This window comes from Carcharhinus amblyrhynchos, chromosome 9 (assembly GCF_965287045.1).
Source record: "Carcharhinus amblyrhynchos chromosome 9, sCarAmb.v2.hapA, whole genome shotgun sequence".
NCBI lineage: Eukaryota > Metazoa > Chordata > Chondrichthyes > Carcharhiniformes > Carcharhinidae > Carcharhinus > Carcharhinus amblyrhynchos.
In genome coordinates, this window is record NC_137332.1 from 3467986 (window position 1) to 3495723 (window position 27738).

The 27738-nt window shown below is 44.0% G+C and overlaps 1 protein-coding gene across 1 annotated transcript in view; it reads left to right on the top strand.

Moving 5' to 3' along the window:
• Window positions 1–27738, top strand: part of msh4 (mutS homolog 4) — a 95186-nt gene that overhangs the window by 11941 nt on the left and 55507 nt on the right. The window contains exons 4-7 of the mRNA XM_080196449.1: window positions 17974–18137; window positions 19699–19809; window positions 24618–24733; window positions 27072–27245. Of these exons, the coding sequence (XP_080052575.1) occupies window positions 17974–18137; window positions 19699–19809; window positions 24618–24733; window positions 27072–27245 (565 nt within the window). The remainder of the gene's footprint in view (window positions 1–17973; window positions 18138–19698; window positions 19810–24617; window positions 24734–27071; window positions 27246–27738) is intronic.

Here is a 27738-nt window from a genome sequence, read left to right on the forward strand (position 1 = left end):
AATGCATGTGACAATAATAAATCAAGCAATGGGGGTAATCCCTGCCCTCTTACTTCACCACTAATGCACCCATTCCAGCCTGATGCATACACATGGGAACCTATTACGACAGCTAAATAAATCCATTCTGGAAAAGACAAATCCCGAAAACAAAAATAAGGACCTATAACTTCTCAACCCATCTAAAAATGGAGGATATGCTGGCCACAGGGGCACTCACTACAATTAATAGGCAAGACTAGAAAAAATGCACATCTTTAAGTATTCAATCACCTGAAACAATGGGAGAAACCTGGACACAGGATAGCTTGCCACAAGTAACAAAAGGGCAAATTTCTAGATTCCCTTGAATCACTTTGAATGATAGAAAGAACCCTGGCCACAGGGAGAACTCACCATGACTAGCAAAGGAAACTCCCCTAAAAGGGTAACTGCTAGCGCCCCCCCCCATCCCCCAGATCACTTTAAAATAATATACAATATAATGGATCAAAAGGGAATTCATAACCAGCAAATGACACCCTGCCTTATAATGTAAACCTCTAACCATCCTTTTCTTTTTTCTTGGTAAAAGAGCCAAGACACAGAAAGACAACACACTACCTTCAACCCACTACCTATGCATCGACATCCCTGTCAGGAAACACCCAGGAATCTTCCCCCCACTGCCTGATCTCCCCTGAGTAGCCCACCTACTACCCCCAGAAAAGACCCCCCAATCTGGAGACTTACACAGCAAGAGGCACAAAAAACCTCCCCAACCAAGAAACCCCCCCAAAAATTCCAATACACACACCACCTTGACATCCACCCCTACCTCCAGAAACACAACAAAAATCCCCAACTTTACAGTCCCCTCCCACTAACATATACCACCTCAACAACTCCTCTCTCCAACCACCTAAGATATGGCAGAACCCACACACCCACTACTGTTTGTCAAGGGGTCCCAGTCAACACCTTACCACCCCCCCCCACCCCTATCCACTGCCCCACACAAGCATGTCAGCGTGATCTGGAATGCTCTGCCTGAAAGTATTATGGCAGCAGATTCAATAATAACTTGCAAAAGAGAATTGGATAAATATATTGAAGGGATAAAGATTTGTTAGATTTTAAGTAAAAAGCAGGGGATTTGGACCAATTGCATAATTCTCAAAGATTCAGCGCAGGATTGAATGACCCCTTTGTATTGTAAATTTCTTTGAATTAGATTAACATTCTATCTCACATGTTTGGAACCTGGATTTGATTCCAAACCACATTACTCCAGGAAAAACTAAGCCACAGAAATGGCTTGCTGAACCTGAGTACTAACAACGAATTATAGGATTTTATACAGAAAAATTGCAGGAAAAAAGCATTAGCTTTTGGAAAGATATAAAAGGCAATTTTCCACTGCTGCTACCTGCAGTCAGGATCACTGCTGGCCTACTCAAAAGGGTGTGAAGGACAAAAACGGGATTCCCACTGGTATCAAGCTCATTGTGAGTCTCCCTTGCCCACTGTGCTGGTCCCAATCCAGGCAGGAACCTGACTAATATTGTTTTAATATTGTTAGAATATAATCAAATGGAAGCTCAGGTTTTCCATTATGCTCCCCGCAGTGGGAAGTGCAATGGATGTGATTTGGTACAGATCCTGGCAAGGGTGAACCTGGCATCTTGAAATCTGAGGAAGGACAAGGAGGTAAGTACTGTGCCACTCTGCCCCTCTGCCACTGCGGGGCTACAGAGGGAGGGAGCCCCAAGAAATCTTGTGGTTGGGTGGACGTGGGCTGGGGGATGGGGTAAACCTCTGTTGTGCCTGCCGTACGGTCTTTTAACTCTTATACGCTGGACAAAGAATTGCGATTAGATTTCTTGTTAGTACAACCAATATTTATTTAAAACACACTATCACCCACCCAACCAACAATAAGTTATCTTGCAGAAAATACTAAGGTTCAAGTCCAATACTAGACCTTGAATTGACTTTGTTGGACTGGCACATACCCAAGCAGATTTTTCTGTGCACTGGTCTCTATAGTCCAATGTGAAGTCTGGTCCTTTGGTCTAGTCTGGCATTCTATTTCTGGTCTTCCTTCCTTCGAGTATGGTGGCTCTCCTCGTGCTGGTCGTTGCTGGCGATGGTCACCATTGTTGTAACTTGTTCGTGGGGTCAGAGAGAGAGAAATTCTTGGTTGCACAGCAGCCTTTATACCCCATTGTGTTCCACACCCTTTTGGCCATTGCCAATCAATCGATCAGGACTTGATCACCCTGATCGATAAAGTTTAGTTAGGTGCTACCACACCAATCATTGGGTATTTCCCCAGTGGCCATGTCTGAAGGTGCTGGGGGCACATGGGACACACACCTCCTTCCTAAATAAGGGGTTACTGTGCCCCTATGTCTGGTAAACAAGCCAGTTTGACCAGAAAGTCCCTTTTGTCCTGGAGATGGCCATATCCTGTTCATTCAGTCATTTGAGCTGCAGCCTGTTTATCTGTCTTTTAGGCAGCAATCTGTCCCAGAGCACTTTACAAATTTTAGGTGGCCCGCTTGGCCACTGTTCCCCCTTTGATCCTGAACACGATGCGTGATGGATCACAAACTCTGGACCCGTATCTGTCAGTAATTCCCCAGTCACTCAACAGTCAAGCAAGGCCCAGGCATTGGCATGCACAGTAATAATAATCCCTGCGACATATTTACATTCCAGAAGCTACAGACAGCAACACTCCACAAGTACAAAAACAACAACACCATTATTACAGTAAGCTAGTTAACCACAAATACAAGCAATCACATATTCTAAATACCATTATTACAAGACATCCTGATCATCCATTGTGCCTAGTCCCATCTCCAATCGTCTTAGAACATAGAACATAGAACATTACAGCGCAGAACAGACCCTTCGGCCCACGATGTTGCGCCGACCAGTTAAAAAAAAACAACAACAATGACCCACTAACCTAAACCAATCCCTTTTCGTCCATAAACCTATCCACAGACCTCTTAAACGCCCCCAAACTAGGCGCATTTACAACTGCAGCAGGCAGGGCATTCCAATCCCTCACCACCCTCTGGGTAAAGAACCTACCCCTGACATCTGTCCTATAACTGCCCCCCCTTAGTTTAAAGCCATGCCCCCTCGTGCTAGATTTTTCCATCAGAGGAAAAAGGCTATCACTATCCACCCTATCTAAACCTCTAATCATCTTATATGTTTCAATAAGATCCCCTCTTAGCCGCCTTCTTTCCAGCGAAAACAACCCCAAATCCCTCAGCCTCTCCTCATAGGATCTCCCCTCCATACCAGGCAACATCCTGGTAAACCTCCTCTGCACCCTCTCCAAAGCCTCCACATCCTTCCTGTAATGTGGGGACCAGAACTGCACACAATACTCCAAGTGCGGCCGCACCAGAGTTGTGTACAGTTGCAACATAACGCTACGACTCCTAAATTCAATCCCCCTACCAATAAACGCCAAGACACTGTATGCCTTCTTAACAACCTTATCTACTTGATTCCCAACTTTCAGGGATCTATGTACACATACACCTAGATCCCTCTGCTCCTCCACACTATTCAAAGTCTTCCCGTTACCCCTATACTCAACACATCTGTTATTCCTACCAAAGTGAATTACCTCACATTTCTCTGCATTAAACTCCATCCGCCACCTCTCGGCCCAACTCTGCAACCTGTCTAAGTCTTCCTGCAAACTAGGACACCCTTCCTCACAATCTACCACACCTCCGACTTTGGTGTCATCAGCAAATTTACTGATCCACCCAACTATACCCTCATCCAGATCATTAATAAAAATCACAAACAGCAGTGGCCCCAACACAGATCCCTGAGGCACACCACTTGTCTTGACTCTTGTCTTGCCACTGGATCCAGATGGGAATTGGAAAGAGAGAGTGAGGCTGACACTGTGTAACTCTTCCTCACTTTAATCCAAATCAAGCACTAGTTTCGACACCATCATCATCGTCCTGTTCAAACTTTGAAGTCCTGTGGCGATGGGCGAGTGACAAAGCAGCAGGTATGGATACACTGGGAGCTGTAGTCACAGACCTGCATACAGACGGCTCAGGTCTAATGGTTGTTTTCCGCTGACTGAAGCAGCAGTGAAACTCGGAGTCTACCTGGGTGACTGAGCAGTCCTCTTCAGGAACGCACTGCGCACCTCCATAGAATGAGGAAGGGGCTAGAAAAGGTGTCCTAAACATAGAACATAGAACATTACAGCGCGGAACAGGCCCTTCGGCCCACAATGTTGCGCCGACCAGTCTTATTTTTAAAAAAAAACATTGACCCTCTAATCTAAACCAATCCCTTTTCATCCATAAACCTATCCACCAATCTCTTAAACGCCCCCAAACTAGGCGCATTTACAACTGCAGCAGGCAGGGCATTCCAGTCCCTCACCACCCTCTGGGTAAAGAACCTGCCCCTGACATCCGTCCTATAACTACCCCCCCTTAATTTAAAGCCATGCCCCCTCGTGCTAGATTTCTCCATCCGAGGAAACAGGCTATCACCATCCACCCTATCTAAACCTCTAATCATCTTATATGTTTCTATAAGATCCCCTCTTAGCCGCCTTCTTTCCAGTGAAAACAACCCCAAATCCCTCAGTCTCTCCTCATAGGACCTCCCCTGCATACCAGGCAACATCCTGGTAAACCTCCTCTGCACCCTCTCCAAAGCCTCCACATCCTTCCTGTAATGTGGGGACCAGAACTGCACACAGTACTCCAAGTGCGGCCGCACCAGAGTTGTGTACAGTTGCAACATGACGCTGCGACTCCTAAATTCAATCCCCCTACCAATAAACGCCAAGACACCGTACGCCTTCTTAACAACCTTATCTACTTGATTCCCAACTTTCAGGGATCTATGTACACATACACCTAGATCCCTCTGCTCCTCCACTCTATTCAAAGTCCTCCCGTTAGCCCTATACTCAACACATCTGTTATTCCTACCGAAATGGATTACCTCACACTTCTCCGCATTAAACTCCATCCGCCACCTCGCGGCCCAGCTCTGCAACCTGTCCAAGTCACCCTGCAAACTTCGACACCCTTCCTCACAATCTACCACACCTCCGACTTTGGTGTCATCAGCAAACTTACTAATCCACCCAACTATACCCTCATCCAGATCATTAATAAAGATTACAAACAGCAGTGGCCCCAAAACAGATCCCTGAGGCACACCACTCGTAACCGAACTCCATGATGAATAATTACCATCAACCACCACCCTCTGTCTCCTATCTGCTAACCAATTCCTGATCCAAGTACCTAAATTACCACCAATCCCATACATCTGCATTTTTTGCAGAAGCATACCATGGTGAACCTTATCAAACGCCTTACTAAAATCCATATATACCACATCTACTGCCTTACCCCTATCCACCTCTTTGGTCACCTTCTCAAAGAACTCAATAAGGTTAGTAAGGCACGACCTTCCCGCTACAAAACCATGCTGACTATCTCTAATCAATTCATTACTCTCCAAATAACTATAAATCCTATCCCTAATAATTCTTTCTAAAACCTTGCCCACTACAGAAGTAAGACTCACTGGTCTATAATTCCCAGGGAAGTCTCTGCTCCCCTTCTTAAACAATGGGACAACATTCGCTGTCCTCCAATCTTCCGGTACTATACCAGAGACCAACGACGACCTGAAGATCAGAGCCAGTGGCTCTGCAATCACCTCTCTTGCCTCCCATAGAATCCTAGGGTAAATCCCGTCTGGACCAGGGGACTTATCTATTTTCAACCCATCTAGAATATCCAACACATCCTCTGTATCAACTACAATACTTTCTATTTTACACCCCTTCACCCCAGTGACCTCCTCAGCTACATTCATATCGTCCTGCGTGAACACCGAAGAGAAATAATCGTTCAATGCCTCTACAATCTCTTCCGGTTCCACACACAACTTCCCCCTACTGTCTGTAACTGGCCCTAATCTTGCCCTGACCAACCTTCTGTTCTTGACATACCTATAGAACGCCTTAGGATTCTCCTTAATCCTATCAGCCAAAGTCATCTCATGCCCTCTTCTAGCCCTTCTTAACTCCCTCTTCAACTCCCTCCTAGCCAATCTAAAGCTTTCTACTGCACTACCCGAGCCCTCAAGCCTCATCCGAACATAAGCCTCCTTCTTCTTCCTAACCAACAAATCAACTTTTTTTGTGCACCACGGTTCCCTAGCCCTACCAATTCCTCCTTGCCTGACAGGGACATACCTATCACAGACCCACAGTAGCTGCTCCTTGAAAAAACTCCACATTTCAGACGTTCCTAGTCCCTGTAATCTCCTAGTCCAACCAATGCTTCCTAATTCTCTCCTAATGGCCTCATAATTACCCTTCCCCCAGCTAAAACTACTGACCCGAGGTTCATGCCTATCCCTTTCCATCACTAAGGTGAACGTAACCGAATTGTGGTCACTATCACCAAAAAGCACACCAACTTCCAAGTCTAGCACCTGGTCTGGCTCATTTCCCAGCACCAAGTCCAATATAGCCTCACCTCTAGTTGGCCTATCTACATATTGAGTCAAAAAACCTTCCTGCACACTTTGAACAAAAACTGACCCCTCTAACGAGCTAGAGCTATAGCAATTCCAATCAATGTTAGTAAAGTTAAAATCCCCCATAACAATTACCCTATTACTTTCACTCCTAACCAGGATCGTCTCTGCAATCATTGCCTGCTTTACTACACCCTGGCCAGTTTACCGCCGCTAACGAAGATCCCATCTTGTGGTTGAACAAAATAAAACACAAGATGACACTGCTCACCATTGGCACTTGGAATGTGCGCACTCTTTTGGACAACCTTACAGCAGACAGACCAGAGAGAAGAACAACCTTAGTTGCTAGAGAGTTTGCAAGATACAACATTGACATTGCAGCCCTGAGTGAAACTCGTCTTGCCAACGTAGGTCAGTTAACCGAAACTGGAGATGGATACATTTTTTTCTGGAGCGGTCACAGCAGCAATGATGCTGGAGTTGGATTCGCCATTAAGAGTCACCTTGTTCGGAAACTTGCTAGTCTACCCAAGGGTGTGAATAACTGGCTTATGAATTACAACTTCCGCTACAGAACAGAAGTCAAGCAACCCTGATCAATGCCTATGCCCCCACAATGAACAACCTGGACGAGATGAAAGACAAGTTCTATGATGAACTAGGCACCCTACTATCTGCAGTGAGCAGTACCCACAAGCTGATCTTGCTTGACAATTTCAATGCAAGAGTAGGGTGTGACTGTGCAATCTGGCAGGGAGTCATTGGGAGGCATGGAGTAGGCAAGTGTAACAATAACAGCCTACTCTTAATGAAGACCTGTGCAGCACACGACCTCCTCATCACCAACACAACCTTTTGTCTGCCTACCTGTAACAAGACCTCCTGGATGCAACCCCGCTCTAAGCATTGGCATCTTATTGACTATGTCATTGTCAGGAGAAAAGACAGGCAGGATGTCAGAGTGACCAAGGCCACGTGTGGTGCTGACTGCTGGACAGATCACAGGCTCATTGTCTCCAAAATGAGGCTCCGCATCAGACCCAACAGGTGACCACAAGGAAGCAAGGCTATGAAAAGAATCAAAGCGGCCTAGCCAAAGAACCCCAGCATTGCTTCAACACTGGCTGAAGACTTAGAAGTCATGCTTGCTGACCTACACCTCGCAGGCAATGCTGAGGGTGATTGGGAACTCTTCAGGGATGCTGTCCATTCATCTGCACTGAAGATGCTTGGGGCCTCTACCCGCAAGCAGCATGACTGGTTCGATGAGAATGATAAGGAGATACAGGCTGTACTTGTTGAAAAGCACCATCTACATTGAGCCTGTCAGAACGACCCATCATCAGCTGCCAAGAAAAATGCTTTTACCAGTGCTCGCAGGACAGTCCAGAATAAACTGCATAAAATGCAGCGTGCCTGGCTGAGTGCCAAGGCAGATGAAATACAGGGATACACTAACAGAAACAACTTGAAACAGTTCTATGAAGTCCTCAACACTCTCTATGGACCTCAATCTCTTGGGAGCTCCCCCGTCCTGAGTACAGATGGTACAACTCTCAATACAGATCCTGCAGAGATGGGCTGAACACTTTGAAGCCGTCCTCAACCGACTGTCATCTATTAACGATGAGGCAATAGACAGGATTCCCCAGGTCGATATCAACAGCGCCATGGATGACCCACCGGTAGTGGCTGAAGTCACGAAAACTGTCAGCCAGTTATCCAGTGGCAAAGCCCCAGGGGCAGATGCCATAGCCGTAGAGATCTATAAAGCTGCTGGTCCCGCACTTATCGAGAAGCTCATTGAGTTGTTCCAGTCCTTTTGGAAGCAAGAATCCATTCCTCAGGAACTTAAAGATACTTCCTTCGTACACCTCTATGAGAGGAAGGGCAATCAGCACATATGCAACAACGACTGAGGAATCTCGCTGCTCTCCATCACAGGAAAAACTCGCACGAGTGTCCTGCTAAACCATCTAGTCACTCACCTGGAGCTAGGCTTGCTTCAGAATCACAGTGTGGCTTCTGCAAAGGTCACGGGACTACTGACATGATTTTTGCTGCGTGCCAACTTCAGAGGAGTGTCAGGAGCAGAATCGTGAGCTCTACACAACCTTTGTTGACCTCACGAAAGCCTTTGACACTCCAATTCGGGCATGAATGGCCTGGCACATATTGGACAGACTTGTGTAGGCACTGTAGTTGTTGCGCTGGTGGCTCTGGACTTGCGCAGCTCATGCTTAAGTTGTGCTTCAGCAATACACCTTACTTCATAACCTTGACAATCCTTGTGGATGAGGCAGCACCAGGTAGGGCAGCTTTGTGCCAGCGTTTCCCAGGTGGTCATGTCTAATCATGATCAGTCATCTTTGGACACACTGCATCCAGCCTCAAAATGACTAATGGTGTCAATGTCCTCATTGACGACAATGGACGAACAACAACAGCTGCAAGCTGAATTTCATCATTTGGAGCATCTGAGATTCCTTCATTCAGCATTTCCATTAACAAATTGCCCAACAGAGACTCATTTTCTGAATCATTTGTCTCATGGGGCTCCATCATTATCTCCTCACCTGGCCTCCATACCTGTGACTGTTGGGCTGCACTGTGGGGTCTGCGTTTGGATCAGGGTTCGGGGGTCCTTTATCCTCATCTTCCATTCTAATTAATCTATGTGTCTGGTCCCTTACCCAGGTGGGGGATGCAGCACCAGGTATCCCCATCAAAATAACGCGGTGTGTTTAGTCAGGGCCTCATTATTAGGTCTGGGGATATTAAGGCTTATGTTTATGAGAGAATCTATAATGCTGCAAGGGCTTATATCTAGCGAGTTGCGACAGTCCTCTAGGGTGCTCAAGTCCCCTGTTATGTCTGGGTTGATCAGTACCCTTAGGGGCACTTCAGGTGTGGACCAGGCTCTGTCTCTGTTCTGTTTCCTGCCATTCTATATTCAATGACAAGGAGTAGGGAATTGATCGGACTGTGGCTATGGCTTTGGGCTATGTTCCAGTCCTAATTCCTCTAGATTCTAATGTAAACCTACGGAGTTTACCCTGTCCTCCTTGTTAGTAACAATGCAAGCACAATAAACAACTTCCCAAAAGCAGTTATTTGTCCAGTAAGGAGTTTACACCTGTGGCTCTGTGTTTTAAATAATTATTCAATGTAGATTCTGTAGAATTCGATATCGGAGCAACAAAGTTACTTCTTGTCGATGCCCCAGCAGATTTGCCAATTTGTTGTGTTTGCTGTACGGTCTGTTCTAACCCTTATACGATGGACAAAGAATTGCGAGTCGGCTTTATATTAGTACAACCAATATTTATTTAAATCACATAATCAGTAATCACCTACCCAACCAATAATAAGTTATCTTACAGAAAATGCTAAAGTTCAAGTCCAATACTAGACCTTGACTTAACTTTGCGCGACTGGCAAGTACCCAAGCAGATATTGGCCTTTATCTTTGCGCTGGTCTCGATAGTCCTCTGCGTAGTCTGGTCCTTGAAGGTCAGGGGGCATGGAGTTGGGGGTAGGGTGTTAGCGTGGATAGAGGACTGGTTGTCAAATAGGAGGCAGAGAGTGGGGGTCAATGGGTGCTATTCGGATTGGCGGATGGTGACTAGTGGAGTGCCCCAGGGGTCGGTGCTGGGGCCTCAGCTATTTACCATTTATATAGATGATCTGGAGGAGGGAACTGAGTGCAGGTTGTCGAAATTTGCTGATGACGCCAAGATTGGTGGAAAGGCAAATTGTGCGGAGGGTGGGGAGAGTCTACAGAAGGATCTAGATAGGCTGGGCGAATGGGCCAGGAAATGGCAAATGGAATTTAATGTTGGCAAGTGCGAGGTGGTCCACTTTGGTAGGAACAATGGTAGGAAGGACTATTACTTACGTGGAGAAAAACTGCAGCAGGCGACGGTGCAGAGGGACCTCGGGGTCCTTGTGCATGAGTCGCAAAAACCCAGCTTGCAGGTGCAGCAGGTGGTCAGGAAGGCGAATGGGATGCTGGCCTTCATCGCGAGGGGGATTGAATATAAAAGTAGGGAGGTCTTGCTGCGGCTGTATAGGGCGTTGGTGAGGCCGCAACTGGAGTACTGTGTGCAGTTTTGGGCGCCGTACTTACGCAAGGATATTTTAGCCTTGGAGGGAGTGCAGAGGAGGTTTACTAGGCTGATGCCGGAGTTGAGGGGGTTGAGCTATGAGGAGAGGCTGAATAAATTAGGCTTGTACTCGTTAGAGTTTAGAAGAATGAGGGGAGATCTCATTGAGACGTATAATATGATGAATGGGATGGATAGGATAGAGGTGGAGAGACTCTTCCCGCTCAGAAAGGATAGTAGGACTAGGGGGCACAGCCTCAAGATAAAGGGGGGGCGGTTTAGAACGGAGTTGAGGAGGAATTTCTTCACTCAAAGGGTAGTGAATCTCTGGAATTCTCTGCCCGTTGAAGTGGTGGAGGCTGCTTTGCTAAATATTTTTAAGACGCGGGTTGATGGGTTTTTGATGAGAGAGGGGATTAAGGGTTATGGGGAGAGGGCAGGAATGTGGAACTGAGCCACGACAGATCAGCCATGATCTTATTGAATGGCGGGGCAGGCTCGAAGGGCTAGATGGCCTACTCCTGCTCCTATTTCTTATATTCTTATGTTCTTATGTCTGGCACTCCGGCTCAGGTCTTCCTTCCTTCTCGGGTGTGGTGGCTTGTGCTGGTCGTTGCTGGTGGTGGTCACCATTGTTGTAGCTTGCTGTTGGGGTCAGAGAGAGAGAGAGAGCTTCTTGGTTGTACAGCAGCCTTTATACCCCATTGCGTTCCACACTCTTTTGGCCATGGCCAATCAATCAATCAGGACTTGATCACCCTGATCGATAAAGTCCAATCAGGTGCTGCCACACCAATCTCTGGGTGTGTCCCCAATGACCATGTCTGTAGGTGCTGGGAGCATATAGAACACACACCTCCCTCTCAGATATGGGGTTACAGTGCCCCTATGTCTGGTAAACAACCCAGTTTGACCAGAAAGTCCCTTTTGTCTTGGAGACAGCCCATATCCTGTGTATTCAGTTGTCTGAGTTGCAGCCTGTCCATCTCTGTCTTTTAAGCTGCAACCTGCTGTTTTAGTTCTTGCCCAGTTGTCCCAGAGTGCTTTACAAATTGCCATTTTAGGTGGCTCGTTTAGCCACACCTCTGTACCCTCTTCCAGGATGGGGGTCTCATGACTGGATCTCTCCTCCTTGCCCTGGGAAACATGAGGATCAGCATGGTAATTTCAGGCAATTTTCTGTTAAAAATCGTAATTGTTTTCTGTGTTCTGTGTAACCTTAAAAGTGACCTGGTTACATTGATTACCATGCCCCCGAAAACCTGGAAGCCTTCAAAATCACAACACTCCATTCTATAGAAGGGATTGATCTTAGTTTATTTCAGAAGCCCTGGGTATGACCAGGCCACTTTGAAGAACTCTGATTGATAGGAGATGTCTGTTTCACATGGCTGATCCCCTTGCTTTCTCTCATAAGCTGCTTCAGAACCTCTTTGAACTGCTTTGATTGACAGAAGTATTGATTTTCACAAGGGAGATCCTCCTTTCAAGCCCTGTTTAGCCTTCTAAAATTGCTTTGACAGAAGGCTAACAGTTTCACTTGCCCCATTAGGGTTCATTTGTAAACTCACTGACCCCTCCATTGAATTTTACCAGGCTTTTGGACTGACAGTTCAATCCACATCAGAGAGGGGATTAGCTGTGTTTGTTTACACAAGGAACAGATGGTGCATTTAAGCGCTTTCTGACTGACAGCTCCAGTGGAGATCAAAACCTACATTGTTAATACAATCATTTCATACCTCATTAACCCTAAAGTACTTCTTTTCGCCACATCTGCAAAGTCTCACCCCTTTCTTTATCACTGTAGTTTCCTTTCATGCTGAGAGGTCTAAATCCTTTGAAGTGCTTTGCTCAGATTCTCATTCATGCTCTGGTACCTTTAGTTAGCTTCCTGATTGATAGATCCAGACTATTTCATGGGAGACAGTAGCTTTGTTTGTTTTTGCCTTCCTTCATGCTTGATTAAATCTGAAATGCTTCCTCTTTTCTCTGTAGTTTTTAAAGACAGGCTTGTTCTTTGTTTTGAAGACCTTTGCTGATTTTTTTTCATAGCTTTCTTCCTGGTGGAACAGCATGCCTGCACTGAAGATAGCTTTCAGCCAGTTAAAAGGCGGGCATCATTCCCCCCTGCCACCTTGACATTTAAAAGGTGGCACTGACAAAGGATGGGGCCTGAAGGGGAAACTGAGGGGACTGGTGCCTTTGGTGACCTCATATCAGTCTCTTTCTCTTATGAGGGGTGGGAGTGGAGGTGAGCCTCTGACTGGGGGAGGGCAGTGGAGTCATCTCATGCCTGTGTGGTATTGGTGGGATGGGTAGATGGGGGTGACTTATTCATTTAGGGGTGGGGGAAGGTAGCCTCTTGGTGTTGTCATCCTTGTCAGTGGGGATTGCTATATCCATGGGTAGCCTGTCACTCAACTGTGAGTTTCGACACTCTTAAAAGATGTGCTGCAGTCCTTGTTTTGATTTGATTTGATTTATTGTTGTCACATGTGTTAACATACAGCGAAAAGTATTATTTCTTGTATGCTATATAGACAAAGCATACTGTTCTCAGAGAAGAAGAGGGGAGAGTGCAGAATGTAGTGTTACAGTCATAGCTAGGGTGTACAGAAAGATCAACTTAATGCAAGGTAAGTCCATTCAAAAGTCTGACAGCAGCAGGGAAGAAGCTGTTCTTGTATTGGTTGGTATGTGTCCTCAGACTTTTGTATTTTTTTCCTGATAGAAGAAGAGAATGTCCAGGATGCGTGGTATCCTTAATTATGCTGGCTACTTTGCTGAAGCAGTGGGAAGTGTAGACAGAGATGGATGGGAGGTTGGTTTAGGCTACATTTACAACCTTTTGTAGTTCCTTTGATCTTGGGTAGAGCAGGAGCCATACCAATCTGTGATACAATCAGAAAGAATGCTTTCTATGGTGCATCTGTAAAAGTTGGTGAGAGTCATAGCTGACATGCCAAATTTCCTTAGTCTTCTGACAAAGTAGAGGCGTTGGTGGGTTTTCTTAACTATAGTGTCAGCATGGGGGGACCAGGACAGATTGTTGGTGATCTGGACACCTAAAAACTTAAAGCTCTCGACCCCTTCCACTTCGTCCCCGTTGATGTAGACAGGGGCATGTTCTCCTTTACGCTCGCTGAAGTTGATGTCTATCTCCTTTGTTCTGTTGACATTGAGGGAAAGATTATTGTTTCCGCACCAGTTCACTAGATTCTCTATCTCATTCCTGTACTCTATCTCATCATTGTTTGAGATCCAACCCATTGCAGTGGTGTCGTTAGCAAACTTGAAAATCAAATTGGAGGGAAATTTGGCCGCACAGTCATAGGTGTATAAGGAGTATAGTAGGGGGCTGAGAACACAGCCTTGTGAGGCACCAGTGTTGACGATGATCATGGAGGAGGTGTTGTTGCCTATCCTTACTGATTGTGGTCTGTGAGTTAGGAAGTTCAGGATCCAGTCGCAGAGAGAGGTGCCGAGGTCCAGGCCACAGTGTTTCGTGGGAATAATAGTGTTGAAGGCTGAGCTGTAGTCAGTAAATAGGAGTCTGACGTAAGTGTCCTTGTTATCTAGATTTTTCAGCATTGAGTGCAGGGCCAGGGAGATGGTGTCTGCTGTGGACCTGTTGCGATGGTAGACAAACTTCATGCATCCAGGCAGTCCAGGAGGCTGGAATTGATTTGTGCCATGACTAACCTTTCGAAGAACTTCATAATGATGGACACCGGCCAGTAGACATTAAGACAGGCTTCTTGGTTTTTTTAGCTGGGCTGTGAAGCTAGGCTGACCGGTTTGTTTTATACTTGGGATCTTCCCCCCCAACATGGTTTCCCCGCTGGCATCAGCTCTTAGTTTTTCATCGGGAAAATCACACCCATAATTATAAAGCATTGAAAGGACTTAATTTCTTCTGCACCATTTTTAGCACAACTAATGCACACACACTAATTTAACAGAAATACTTCAACCAGTGAGTCAAAAGTTGCATCCAGTGTAACTTAAACCCCCATGCAATGTAAAGCCTGAAATTTGAAAGGTATTGGACAACTGTTTGGTCTCTTCATCAGCTGTTGGTGGCATTCCAGTCTCTGAGTTAACGTGGGTTCAAATCACACAGCAAAGACCTGAACACACAATGCAGGCTGACACTTCAAGGCAGCTACTGGGGGTGTCTGCTGCACAGGTACTGTCTTTTAGGTTAAATCAAGACCCCATCTGCCCTCTCTCTGGGCGGCACGGTAGCACAGTGGTTAGCACTGCTGCTTCACAGCTCCAGGGACCTGGGTTTGATTCCTGGCTTGGGTTACTGTCTGTGTGGAGTTTGCACATTCTCCTCATGTCTGCGTGTGTTTCCTCCAGGTGCTCCGGTTTCCTCCCACAGTCCAAAGATGCGCGGATTAGGTTGATTGGCCATGCTAAAATTGCTCCTTACTGTCCTGAGATGTGTTGGTTAAAGAGATTAGTGGGTAAATATGTAGGGATATGGGGGTGGGGCCCTGGGTGGAATTGTGATCGGTGCAGACTCGATGGGCCAAATGGCCTCTTTCTGCACTGCAAGGTTTCTATGATTCTATGAAAATCTTGAAGGTTCTTGATGGAGTAATTTAGGAGAGACTGTTTCTCCTTCATGTTTCTCTGGATAAATAACCACAAGACACAGATTTATGATGACTGGCAAGAGAACCAGAAGGGAGACAAGATGTTTTTTATGACCCAAGGTATGAAACGAAATGCACTGCCTGGAAGCAAATTCAATCGTAACTTTCCAAAGAAAATTGAGTAATCCCTGGAAGGTGGAAACCTTGTCAAGCTATGGAAAAAGAGCAGGAAAATGAGATTTCTTGAAAATTTCTTTCAAAGAGTTGGCATGGACACGTTGGGTTGAATGGCCTGCTTTGGTGCTGTATCATTCTACATGATGTTGTTGATGTGGCACAATATGGGAGGCTGCTAAGCTTAGTGGACTGGATGGCTACTGTGCGGATCAGATTAATGCCAAAAGCATGGAATTCAATCCTCTTTTCAGCTGAGATTGACTCAGGCTGCCTCCTCACCCAAGTAAAAAATTACAATACCCTCCAAAGATTGACAACTGGTAGAGCAAAGACATTTCTCTTCATCACAGCCCTAAATAACTAATACCTTATTCTGAAAATATGGTCCCATGTTTTAAACTCTCCAGCCAGGGGAGAAAGCCTATCAGTGACTGCCTGTCAAGCCATCTAAAAGTCTTGTGCACTCAAAGAGATCACCTCTGATTCTTCTAAACTCCAGAAAATATAGACCTAATCTATTCAATCTCTCCTTGTAGGACAGTTGTCTCATCCCAGGAATCAGTTTGGTGCATTTTAGTTATATCACCCTTTTAGTTGAGTATATTCTTCCTTAGGTTGGAAGACTAAAACTGCACACATATTGCAGGTGTGGCCTCACCAAAGCCCTGAACAATTGTGCAAGAATTTCTTGCTCTTATGCTCTCACCCACTTGTACCAATGGTTCCATACCATTTGCCCTCGTAATTGCTTGCTATTACCTGCATGTTAACTTTCCGTAATTCATGGACAAGGGCCATCAAATCCCTCTGATTACCAACACTAGCTTCCCATATTAAAAAAAAGGTCTGTTCTTTGAATTTTTCTTCCAAAATGAATAATTTCAATGTTTCCTCACATTATAATCTATCTGCTAACTTTTTGCCTAAATTCTTAATTTCTATATTCCTTTTTACCCTTTTTAGAGCTTTATATGTGAAATGCAGATGTTCTGGATATTTGGCAAATAAGCGCAGGCTTTTACAGCTGGATTTGTTACTTTCAAGTAGCAATTTTAGTTTACTTGCCAGTATCTTATAGTTTATAATTTACTTCCAATGCCTTACAGTTTGCAAGTTCTATTCAGTGTAGCAGAGTGTACTTTTATTCAACTCTCTTTCAAGTTGTAAAAGAACCAGCAAGATAAAGTACAGTTGATTAATTAGTCACAAGTAAGGCTTACATTAACACTGCAATGAAGTTATTGTGAAAGGTGTAAGTTTTCCTCATTAACATAACTATATCAACTGCGGCTCAATCGTAACCCACTCACCTGTGAGTCAGTGGATGTTGACTATCTCACACTCCTGTGATGAGCTCAAAACTCAGGTACGGCATACCAAGGTTCACTATCAGAGGTGCTGTCTTTCAAATTAGACATTAAACAAAGACTTTCAGATCGACTTAAAAGATCCATTGAACTATTCAAAAGTAAGAGAATTTTGCCAGTTGTCTTGAAGGAATTTATCCCTTAACCAACACCTTAAGCAGATTATTTGCTCATTTATTTTGTTGCTGTTCAAAGGATCTTACTGTGTGCAAATTGGCTGCAGTTATTGCTGCATTACAATAGCATTTACACTTCAAACATTCTTCACTGTTAAACACTTTGGACTGTCCTAGCGTGGTGAAAGATGCTATATAAATGCAGTAAGCACAGTGAGGGATGATAAGGACAAAACCAGTCTACCCAACCCATCCTCATAAAATTATGGTTCAAAATGATTTGCACTCTCCACCCAAAGGCATAACCCAGTGCAAATTTTAATTTGAACTTCTGGTGAAACACTGACAAAATGACTTTTTAATGGCAAAATATATTTTAGACAACAGTTGAATTAACTGTCCACATTTAAAATGCGATTTCTCCCATTTCAATTTGTTTTTCATTAATCTGGAACTTGTAGTGTAGTCTCTGCAGGAGCATACAGATAGAGTATGTCAAATCCGTCTCTCCAAAAACTGGTTTATCCAAAACTCAGACATTTTATTCCCATGCCCCAGGTGGTTTAGTGAACCTTGACTGTCCTTGACCCATCTGGGAAAGTTTGGGGAGTTACTGCATTGACTTGGCGCTGTGCCATGTACTGATCAGCTTTATATGCCTGATGTTTCCTGTGTTCCAAGTGGCTGAGTGAACCACGACCCCACTCATAGGAGGCATGAGAGAATTATTAAATCCAATTGTGAGAAACGAATGAATATCAACAACGAGGTGGGTGTTAACCTAAAATGTTTTGCAGTCATTTAATTAAGATTTCCTGTGTCCTTTTAAAGTGAATTACAAAGTTCCAATTATTTTTCCAAAAACTGGCAAGTTCTGAAATTTGGCAGGGGACTCAGTCCCAACGTTGCCGGATTGAAGTACCCTGCCCATGATAACTTTTTAATGAAAGGTTTCAAAGTGCAATATTGTATTTGTAGCACTACAATCAACCCTAACTGCTGCCCGATTTCTGATATTCCTATTCCTATTTCTTTTGTACAGTTACTTCTTCTTCTGCAGTCTCAGCTCATGTTGTTGCTTCAGTAATTGTTGCTGTAGTGGAGGGCCGTGGACTTGCTCGTGGTGAAATAGGAATGGCAAGCATTGACCTGAAGAGCCCTGAGCTAATATTGTCCCAATTTGCAGACAATACCACATATGCTAAGGTAACATTTTAACCAAATACTCTTCACTTACTTAAACTTTCTATCCCCTGGGTAAGATATTTGACCATTAATTTAGAATCAGATATTCAGAGCACAGAAGAAGGCTAGCTGGCCTATTGCATCTGTTCTAGAAAATAAGAACATCAGAAATAGGAGCAGGAGTAATCTCACAGCCTTTCTGCGCTCAGGGACAGGAGGGTGTGGCTGCAAGTGAGGCAGGTACAGGGATCCAGGAGGTAGGATTGCAGGACAAACCAAGTGGATTTTTATAGCTATATGACAGTTTGCGTGATATTTCTTTCTTATGCTAGTCCACGAATGGTCAGATGCATTGAACCAATCCCAAAACTTGTCGTGACGTAATCTGAACTCATTAAAAGCCTGGGTTTCTATTCTAGTGCCCATAACCATTTGGTCAGCATATGCTTAAATACTCATTTTGAGAAAGCAACTACTGACACAGCAGATAATATCTGATCAATAGATATTCCAAATCACTGCTCGACACTGTGGAAAACACATAAGGATTTAGGATTTATTTGAGTGAATGTAATGTATGTCCTGAGATATGAGCTAATTATCTGAGGTAGCAACTTTTAAAAAAATTCTTGAATTGCATGATAAAAAACAATGTTTAGTTCTCCCTTGCTGCACATTCCTGCATTACTGACTTTGGCATAATGGTTTTATTGGCAAAAGGCATCCTCAGGTATCTCACATAAATGCCTATCGTTATCTGAGGAAATGAGCTTTGGGAGCTGCCCCAGTGTGAAGAGTATCACACGGAATTGTGTGAGATATGCAGCACAGAAAGAAGCCATTCTGTTCAGTCAGTTCACAGCAGCAGTTAGCCTCCTCCCACATTTTCTAATTTAAACTTATCAGCATCACTCTATTGTCTTCTCCCTCATGTTTTATTTATTTTTTTCATTAATTTTTCTAGCATGTAGTGGGTTCCACATTCTCATCACCTCTTGTGTAAAGAAGTTTCTTTTATTGAATTTGAGTGACTAACTCACATTGATGGCCCCAATTTTGCTCTCCCCCATGATGGGAACCACTTACTGTGTCTATTCTATTAAAACCTTTCATAATTATAAAGACCTATATTGGGTTACTCTTCAGCATTCCCTTTTCAGTAATGAATAGCTCCAAAGTGTTCATTCTTTTCTCACAGATGTAACATCACAGTTCTGAAATCATCTTTGTCATGGGCGAGTCCCATGTTTTTCTAATCCAAAATTCCACATGTATTTTCCAGCCAGTTTCACTGGAAAACACTGAGGAGTGGGAACTGTGCCTAATTTTGTATCCACTTCCTATCCCAGGGTGCCCAGGCTAACTAATAAAAAAGCTGTAGTAACTGAGCACAGACTGAGCGTTGAACTGGGAATCCCCTGCTTATGTTGCACTGTTTTATGATGCGTCTTGGTTCATAATTTATTCATATACAATTGATATATATATTAGATTAAAAGAAGTTACTATATGTAAAATAAAATGAATTTGAATCACTTATTTCAGTGACTGAGGACATTTCTTGCTTGTGTTTGTTTTTCAGGTTATTACCAAATTGCAGATTTTAACACCTTTAGAAATCATAATGCCAAATACTACTTGTGATAAAGGAAGTGGGACCAAGCTGTTTACTCTTATCACAGAAAACTTTAAAGTAAGAATGATGCAGAGTCTGTGAACAGTATTTTCAATCTGCATTTCGGTTTTTGGACAACAGAATAGTCAGTGTTCTAATAGCTGTAAGATCGTTTGAGATCTCTAAATTCCTCCAGTTCTGGCCTTTTGTACATCCCTGACTTCTTTCTCACCCGTGATGTAGAGATGCCGGCATTGGATCTGGGTAAGCACAGTAAGAAGTCTGTCAACACCTGGTTAACCTGAAGAAGGAGTGACGCTCTGAAAGTTTGTGCCACCAAATAAACCTGTTGGACTTTAACCTGGTGTTGTGAAACTTTTTACTGTTCTTTCACAGCAGCATTGCAACCATGCCTTCAGCTGTCTGAAATCACTCTGACCCTCTATATCTCTCCTCCTTTAAGAAGGTCTTTAATATTTATTCCCTACAATATTCAAACATAGGAAGAAAGAGCAGGAGTAAGCCATTCAATCCCTTGAGTCTGCTTTGCCATTTAATAAGATCATGGCAGATCTGATAAGTAACCTCAAATCTGCATCCTGTCTCCACCTGATAACTTATCACCTCCTTGCTTGCTAACAATCTATCCACCTCTGGCTTAAAACTATTTAAAGACACTGATTTTGCAATCTTTTCAGAAACAGAGTTCCAAAACCTCACCACCTTCAGAGAGAAGAAAAGTTCACCTCATCTCTGTTTGAAATGGGCGATCCCTTTGTTTTAAACAGTGAGCCTTCAATTAGAACATAGAACACTACAGCACAAACAGGCCCTTTGGCCCACAGGTTGCACCGATCATATCCATACCTACCAGGCCATAGAACCATCTGTAACTCCCAATCCCATTAAATCCCATGTATTCATCCAGAAGTCTTTTAAAAGACCCTAGAGAGTTCGCCTCTACCACCACCGACAGCAGCCGATTCCACTCATTCACCACCCTCAGAGCGAAAAACTTACCCCTAACATCTCCTCAGTACTTGCTCCCCAGCACCTTAAACCTGTGTCCTCTCGTAGCGACCATTTTAGCCCTGGGAAATAGCCTCCGAGAATCCACCCTATCTATTCCTGTCAACGTTTTATAAACCTCTATCAGGTCGCCTCTCAACCTTCGTCTCTCCAGGGAGAAGAGACCTAGCTCCCTCAACCTATCTTCATAAGGCATGCCTCCCAATCCAGGCAACATCCTTGTAAATCTCCTCTGCACCCTCTCAATAGCTTCCACATCCTTCCTGTAGTGAGGCAACCAGTACTGCGCACAGTACTCCAAGTGGGGTCTGACAAGGTCTTATAAAGTTGCAGCATTACCTTCCGACTCCTAAACTCAATCCCTCGATTAATGAAGGCCAGTACACCATATGCCTTCTTGACCACATCCTCCACCTGCGAGGCCGATTTAAGAGTCCTATGGCCCCGGACCCCAAGGTCCTTCTGCTCCTCAACACTGCTAAGAGTCCTACCCTTGATATTGTACTCCTTCATCCCATTGGACCTGCCAAATTGGGCCACTACACATTTATCCATGTTGAAGTCCATCTGCCACTTCTCCGCCCAGTCTTGCATCGTATCTATGTCCCGCTGCAACTTCTGACATCCCTCCAGACTATCCACAACACTACCAACCTTTGTGTCGTCGGCGAACTTACTTACCCATCCCTCCACTTCCTTGTCCAGGTCATTTATGAAAATGACAAACAGCAAGGGTCCTAGAACAGATCCCTGGGGCTCTCCACTGGTGACTGACCTCCATGCAGAAAAAGACCCATCCACAACCACTCTCTGCCTTCTGCAGGCAAGCCAGTTCTGGATCCACAAGGCCAAAGCCCCTTGGATCCCATGCCCTCTCACCTTCTCAAGAAGTCTTATATGGGGGCCTTATCAAATGCCTTGCTGAAGTCCATGTAAACCACATCCACCGCTCTTCCTTCGTCAATGTGTTCAGTCACATTTTCAAAGAACTCAACTAGGCTCGTAAGGCATGACCTGCCCTTGACAAAGCTGTGCTGGCTATTTCTCATCATACTAAACTTCCCTAAATGTTCATAAATCCTGTTCCTCAGAATCCTCACCTTCAACTTACCAACCACTGAGGTTAGACTCACCGGTCGGTAATTTCCTGGACTATCCCTGTTCTCTTTCTTGAAAATAGGAACCACATCTACAATCCTCTAATCCTCTGGAACCTCTCCCGTCTCCATTGACGACGCAAAGATCATCGCCAGAGGCTCTGCAATCACTTCGCTCACCTCCCACAGTATCCTGGGGTATATCCCATCCGGTCCCGGCGACTTATCTATCTTGATAGAATTTAAACGTTCCAACACATCTTCTTTCTTAACGTCCACATACTCAATCTTTTCAGTCCGCTGCAAACCTGCCGTACAACCTCCCAGATCACTTTCCACTGCAAAGTACTCATTAAGCACCTCTGCCATTTCTTCTGGTTCCACACAGACTTTTCCCCCTTCACCTTTTATAGGTCCTATCCCTTCACTTCTCATCCTTTTACTCTTCACATATTTGTAGAAAGCCTTGGGATTCTCCTTAATCTTACCCACCAAGGCCTTCTCATGACCTCTCCTGGCTCTCCTAATTTCCTTTTTAAGCTCCTTTCTACAAGCTTTATACTCCTCTAGATCCTAGCTCTCTGAACCTTTTGTACACCTTTCTTTTCTTCCTGACTAGGTTCATCACAACCGTCGTGCACCACGGTTCCCGCGACCTCCAAAACCTCCCTGTCTCATCGGAACGTTGTCGTGCAGAGCTCCAGACAAACATTCCTTGAAAATCCGCCACCTTCCTTCAGTACTATCTCTTTCCAATGCTATTGTGAAGGAGATAGAATTATGATTGCCATCCCCAAGATGCTGTCCCACTGAGAGATCCGACACCTGTTCAGATTCATTAGCCAGCACCAGGTCAAGTACAGCCTCTCCTCTCGTAGGCTTATCCACGTGCTGTGTCAGGAAACCCTCCAGAACACACCTAACAAACTCCCCCCCATCCAAACCCCTTACCCTAGGGATATTCCAGTCGATGTTAGATTCTAGATTCTCCCACAAGAAATAACATCTCCACACCCACCTTGTCAAGACCCCTCAGGACCTTAATGCTTTCAGCCATGATTTGATTGTATGGCAGAAGAGGCTTAATGGGCTGAATTTGTCTACTTCAGTTCCTATGTTCTGTCAAGTCACCGCTTGCTCTTCTAAACTCCAGTGAATAGAAACCTAATCGGTTCAACCTTTTCTCACAAGACAACCCATCTATTCCAGGTTCAGGAAGATTATTGGGCATCTTAGCATACTTTATAGTGCCCCATTGAGTATCTAACAGGCAGGCACAAGAAGAAACCTAGCAGTGTAGCTGATGTCATGACTCTGAATGGACCTGTGGGTTATTGGGCGAATGCCAAAGGAAGAAATTTGAAGTAGCTATTTTTGACCCCCCTCCTGACAAACACACAATATTTTGTTTCCTCTGGAGTTTAAAAGAATGTGCTGATTTCTTGGAAATGTATAAAATTCTGAGAAGGCTTGACAGGCTAAATGCTGAGAGGCTGCGGTCTAGAGAAACTATAGAGCACAGTCTCAGGATAAGAGATTGATCATTTAGGGATTTATGTGAGGAGAAATTATTCAATTCAGAGGTTTGTGAACCTTTGGAATTCTCTACTTCAGAGAAGTGTGGTTGCTCAGGTTTTAGTATACTCAGGACAGAGAACTATATATATTTGGATACTAAGGGAATCAAGGAATATTGGAATAACTTTTAAAGTGGAGATAGTATAGCCATGATCTTATTGAATGGTGGAGCAGGCTGAATGGGCTGTGCAAACTGAGCGGAAAATAAAGGATGTTATGCTTCAGTTATATGGGGCTTTGGTGAGATTGCATCTCAAATATTATGTGCAGTTTAGGTCTCATTTAAGGAGTGATGTAAAAGCGTTGGAGATGGTCCAGAGGGGATTTGCTTAATTTATATTGGAATAAGCAGTTGTCTTATGAGGATAAGTTGGACAAGCTGGGCTTGTTTCCACTCGAGTTTAGAAGAGTAAAGGGACGACTTGATTGAATCATATAAGATCCTGTATGGCCTTGACAAGGTGGATATGGAAAGGATGTTTCCTCTTATGGGTGAATCCAGAACCAGAGGGCACTGGTTTAAAATTAGGTGTCGACCGTCTAGGACAGAGATGAGAATTCTTTTTTCTCTCAGAAAAAACAGTCAACCTCAGGAGCTGATTAAAACCTCCCAAGGTGCTTGACACTGAGCTGCATGAGATATAAGGATAGGTAATCAAAAGTTTGTTCAAAGAGCTATGTTTTAATAGGATATAGAAGGAGGAGAGAGAGGTGGAGAGAGGTTTATAGTGGGAATCCCAGAGTTTAGGGCTCAGTCAGGTGAAATCATGGTTGCCAGTGGCGCAGCGATTAAAATGGAAGCATGTGCAAGTGGCTGGAGTTATAGGAATCGGTCAGCTGTTGGGCTGAGGCCTGGATTACATGATGGGTGGCTGAAGGGCTCCAGGGGAAAGTTAGCGTCTGACATTCTATAGCAAAATGAATCAAATTATATATCCATTTCAAAATGAAGAAACTGAACAAATTATGGAGTTAAACACATTTGTTTGCAGTTAGTCTGCAACTGGTTACACAATAATCATTACTGTGTCATTATGCAGATGATTTATGTGGAAACAGTGAGTGCACTTGTTGTGTTACATTTGGTGGAAACTTTTATAGGGATGCCAATGCGTGGGGTTGCAAATAAAAGTCTGATGAATTTTCTCCAGGTTTTGAATATTTTCTTTCTATTTTCCACAGAGTGTGGCTCTCAGTACTGTTCAGAGAAAGTATTTTAACGAAACAAAGGGGCTGGAATACATTGAGCAGCTTTGCACACCCGAGTTCAGCACCGTGCTAATGGAGGTCCAGCTGAAGTACGGAATTAAGCTTTGGATTAAAGGCAGGGGGTCTGAAACTCAGAGCTAAATGTTTTAGATTCATAGATACTTACAAAGCAAAGAAAGAACTTAAATTTCTGCACCGCTTTTCACTGTCTCAAAGAGCTTGACAGCCACTGAAATATTTTTTTTCTAGAATGTAGTCACTGTTGTGATGCAGGAAAACACTTCCGGTTTGCACCCGGAACGATCCTATCAGCAGACATGAAATGACGGCCTCATAATTGGTTTTAATGATGCTGGTTGAGGCATAAATATTGGCTGGGATAGTGGGAAGGACTCGCTTTCTCTTTCTTGAAATGGTGCCATTGGATCTTTGACATTCACCAGGGAGGGCTCAAGGTTTTAGTTTAATGTCTTTTTTGAAAGGTGGCATTTTGACAGTGCGGCTCTCCCTCAGTGCTGCACAGGGAGAGTCAGCCTAGATTATGTGATCGATTGGGCGGCACCGTGGCATAGAGGTTAGCACTGCTGCTTCACAGCTCCAGGGACATGGGTTCAATTCCCAGCTTGTGTATAGGTCTTATGGAGTTTGCATGTTCTCCCTGTGTCTGTATGAGTTTCCCCCAGGTTCTCCGGTTTCCTCCCACAGTCCAAAGATGCATGGGTTAGGTGCATTGGGCATGCTGAATTGTTTCTCAGTGTCCTGGGATGCATAGGTTAGAGGGATTAGTGGGGTAAATATGTGGGGTTACGGAGATAGGGACTAGATGGGATTGTTGTCAGTGCAGATTCGATGGGCCGAATGTCTCCTTCTGCACTGTAGGGTTTCTATGATTCTATGACTCTATGAAGTGAGGCTTAAATTCACAATCTACTAACATGAAGCCGAAAATGATACCTTTCATGAATTGCATAGAGATATTTTTTCATTGATTTAATTCATAGAGTCATAAAGGCCAAACTTGTCCATGCCACCATTTTTTTAAAACCCCATAGCTAGTCCCAATTGCCCACATTTGGCCCATATCCCTCTATACCCATCTTACCCATGTAACTGTCTAAATGCTTTTTAAAAGACAAAATTGTACCTGCCTCTACTACTACCTCTGGCAACTTGTTCCAGACATTCACCACCCATTATGTGAAAAAATTGCCCCTCTGGACACTTTTGTATCTCACCTTAAACCTATGCCTTCTAGTTTTAGACTCCCCTACCATAGGGAAAAGATATTGGCTATCGAGCTGATCTATGCTCCTCATTATTTTATAGACCTCTAAGATCACCTCTCAGCCTTCTACTCTCCAGAAAAAAAGTCCCAGTCTATCCAGCCTCTCCTTATAACTCAAACCATCATCAAGACCCGATAGCATCCTCGTAAATCTTTTCTGCACTCTTTCTAGTTTTTTCTGCACTCTTTCTAATTTAATAATATCCTTTCTATAACAGGATGACCAGATCTGTACACAGTATTCCAAGTGTGGCCTTACCAATGTCTTGTACAACTTCAACAAGATGTCCCAACTCCTGTATTCAGTGTTCTGACTGATGAAACCAAGCATGCCGAATGCCTTCTTCACCACTCTGTCCACCTGTGACTCCACTTTCAAAGAGCTATGAACATGGACCCCTAGATCTCTTTGTTCTGTAACTCTCCTCAATGCCCTACCATTATCAGTTCACTCTTGTTTCAAACATTGTCTTTGTGCTGCAGTTATGATTTCATGGACATTGGCAGCACTTGACATCTCAGCACGGTGTCTGTTACTAACAGCGACCGATTTTTAATTGCGTAGCTTCACAGCTGAGCCTGATTCAATCTTCCAAGTCCTTGCCGCACACCACTGAGGAACATGAGCTTTGGCAAATCTTTCCTGGATCTAACCAATAAGAGCTCTCCTGCCAATGGCGGTGCTTCTGTCAATCAGTAGCTGACCAAGCACAGGGCCTGTTGACTCATGCATCTCTATGAGAAGGAGCAGAGTGGTGGTTAGTCAGTTTCTTAATAAAAGTAAATCAAATCAAAGTATGGATTATTCTAGTTTGCCACCTGGCTGCTAGCTTGGAGCAAACTTGATAGAAGTCTGCAAACAGATCATCTCTCTCCCCTTTTGGCCATAGCTGACAAATTACCTCTCTTACTAAGATTTTGGTCAGCTGTGCTAATACCTCCTTAGTGGCTTGGTATCAAATTTCATCCGATAAAAGTTCTGTGAAGCACTGGCACATTTATTTTGCTTTTTTTCATGATTCAATGTAATTAAATGCAACCTGATCTCATTGTAAATGATCCTACGGCTGCAGTGAAAAGGATTGAGGGGAAATATTGAGGCATGACGTAGTTGAGGATTTGTTTTTCTATTGTATTTGCAGATATTACTGTTTGGCAGCAGCTGCAGCCTTGCTGAAGTATGTTGAATTTATCCAGAATACAGTTTACGCTCCAAAGTCCCTTAAAGTCATCTTCAAAGGGAGTGAACAAACAGCGATGATAGATTCGGCCTCAGCTCAGCAGCTTGAACTGATCATTAACAACAGGGATCCCAGGTATGCAGCCAAGCAAGTTACCTGAGGGAGGAATCTTTCAGGTGTTGGTGAAAATAGCTTTGGCAAAGGTGAAATTAGTTAGAAAATAAAATGAATTTGGTTGCATTTTTACTGGTCAAAAATGATAACATGATGAACTAGAAATGGAAACTATTTGGCTCATCATGTCTAAGTTGCTCTCTGAAAAGTGTATCCAAAAAGTCCTAATCATTCCCCATTATCCTGTGAACTTTCACCCCTTCAATTATTTATCTAGCTCCCTTTTGAATGTTACTAGTGAATTTGTTTCCTGTGCTTTTTCAGTCAGTGTATTCGCAACAATTTGCTGCATAAATAAAATTCTCCTCAACCCTCACCTTGGTTTTTCAGTTAATTATGTTAAATTCGTGCTCTCTGGTTTAAAGTTTATTTATTTATTTATGTTGCACGTAGGCTTACATTAACACTGCAATGAAGTTACTGAGAAAATCCCCCAGTCACGACACTCCGGTCC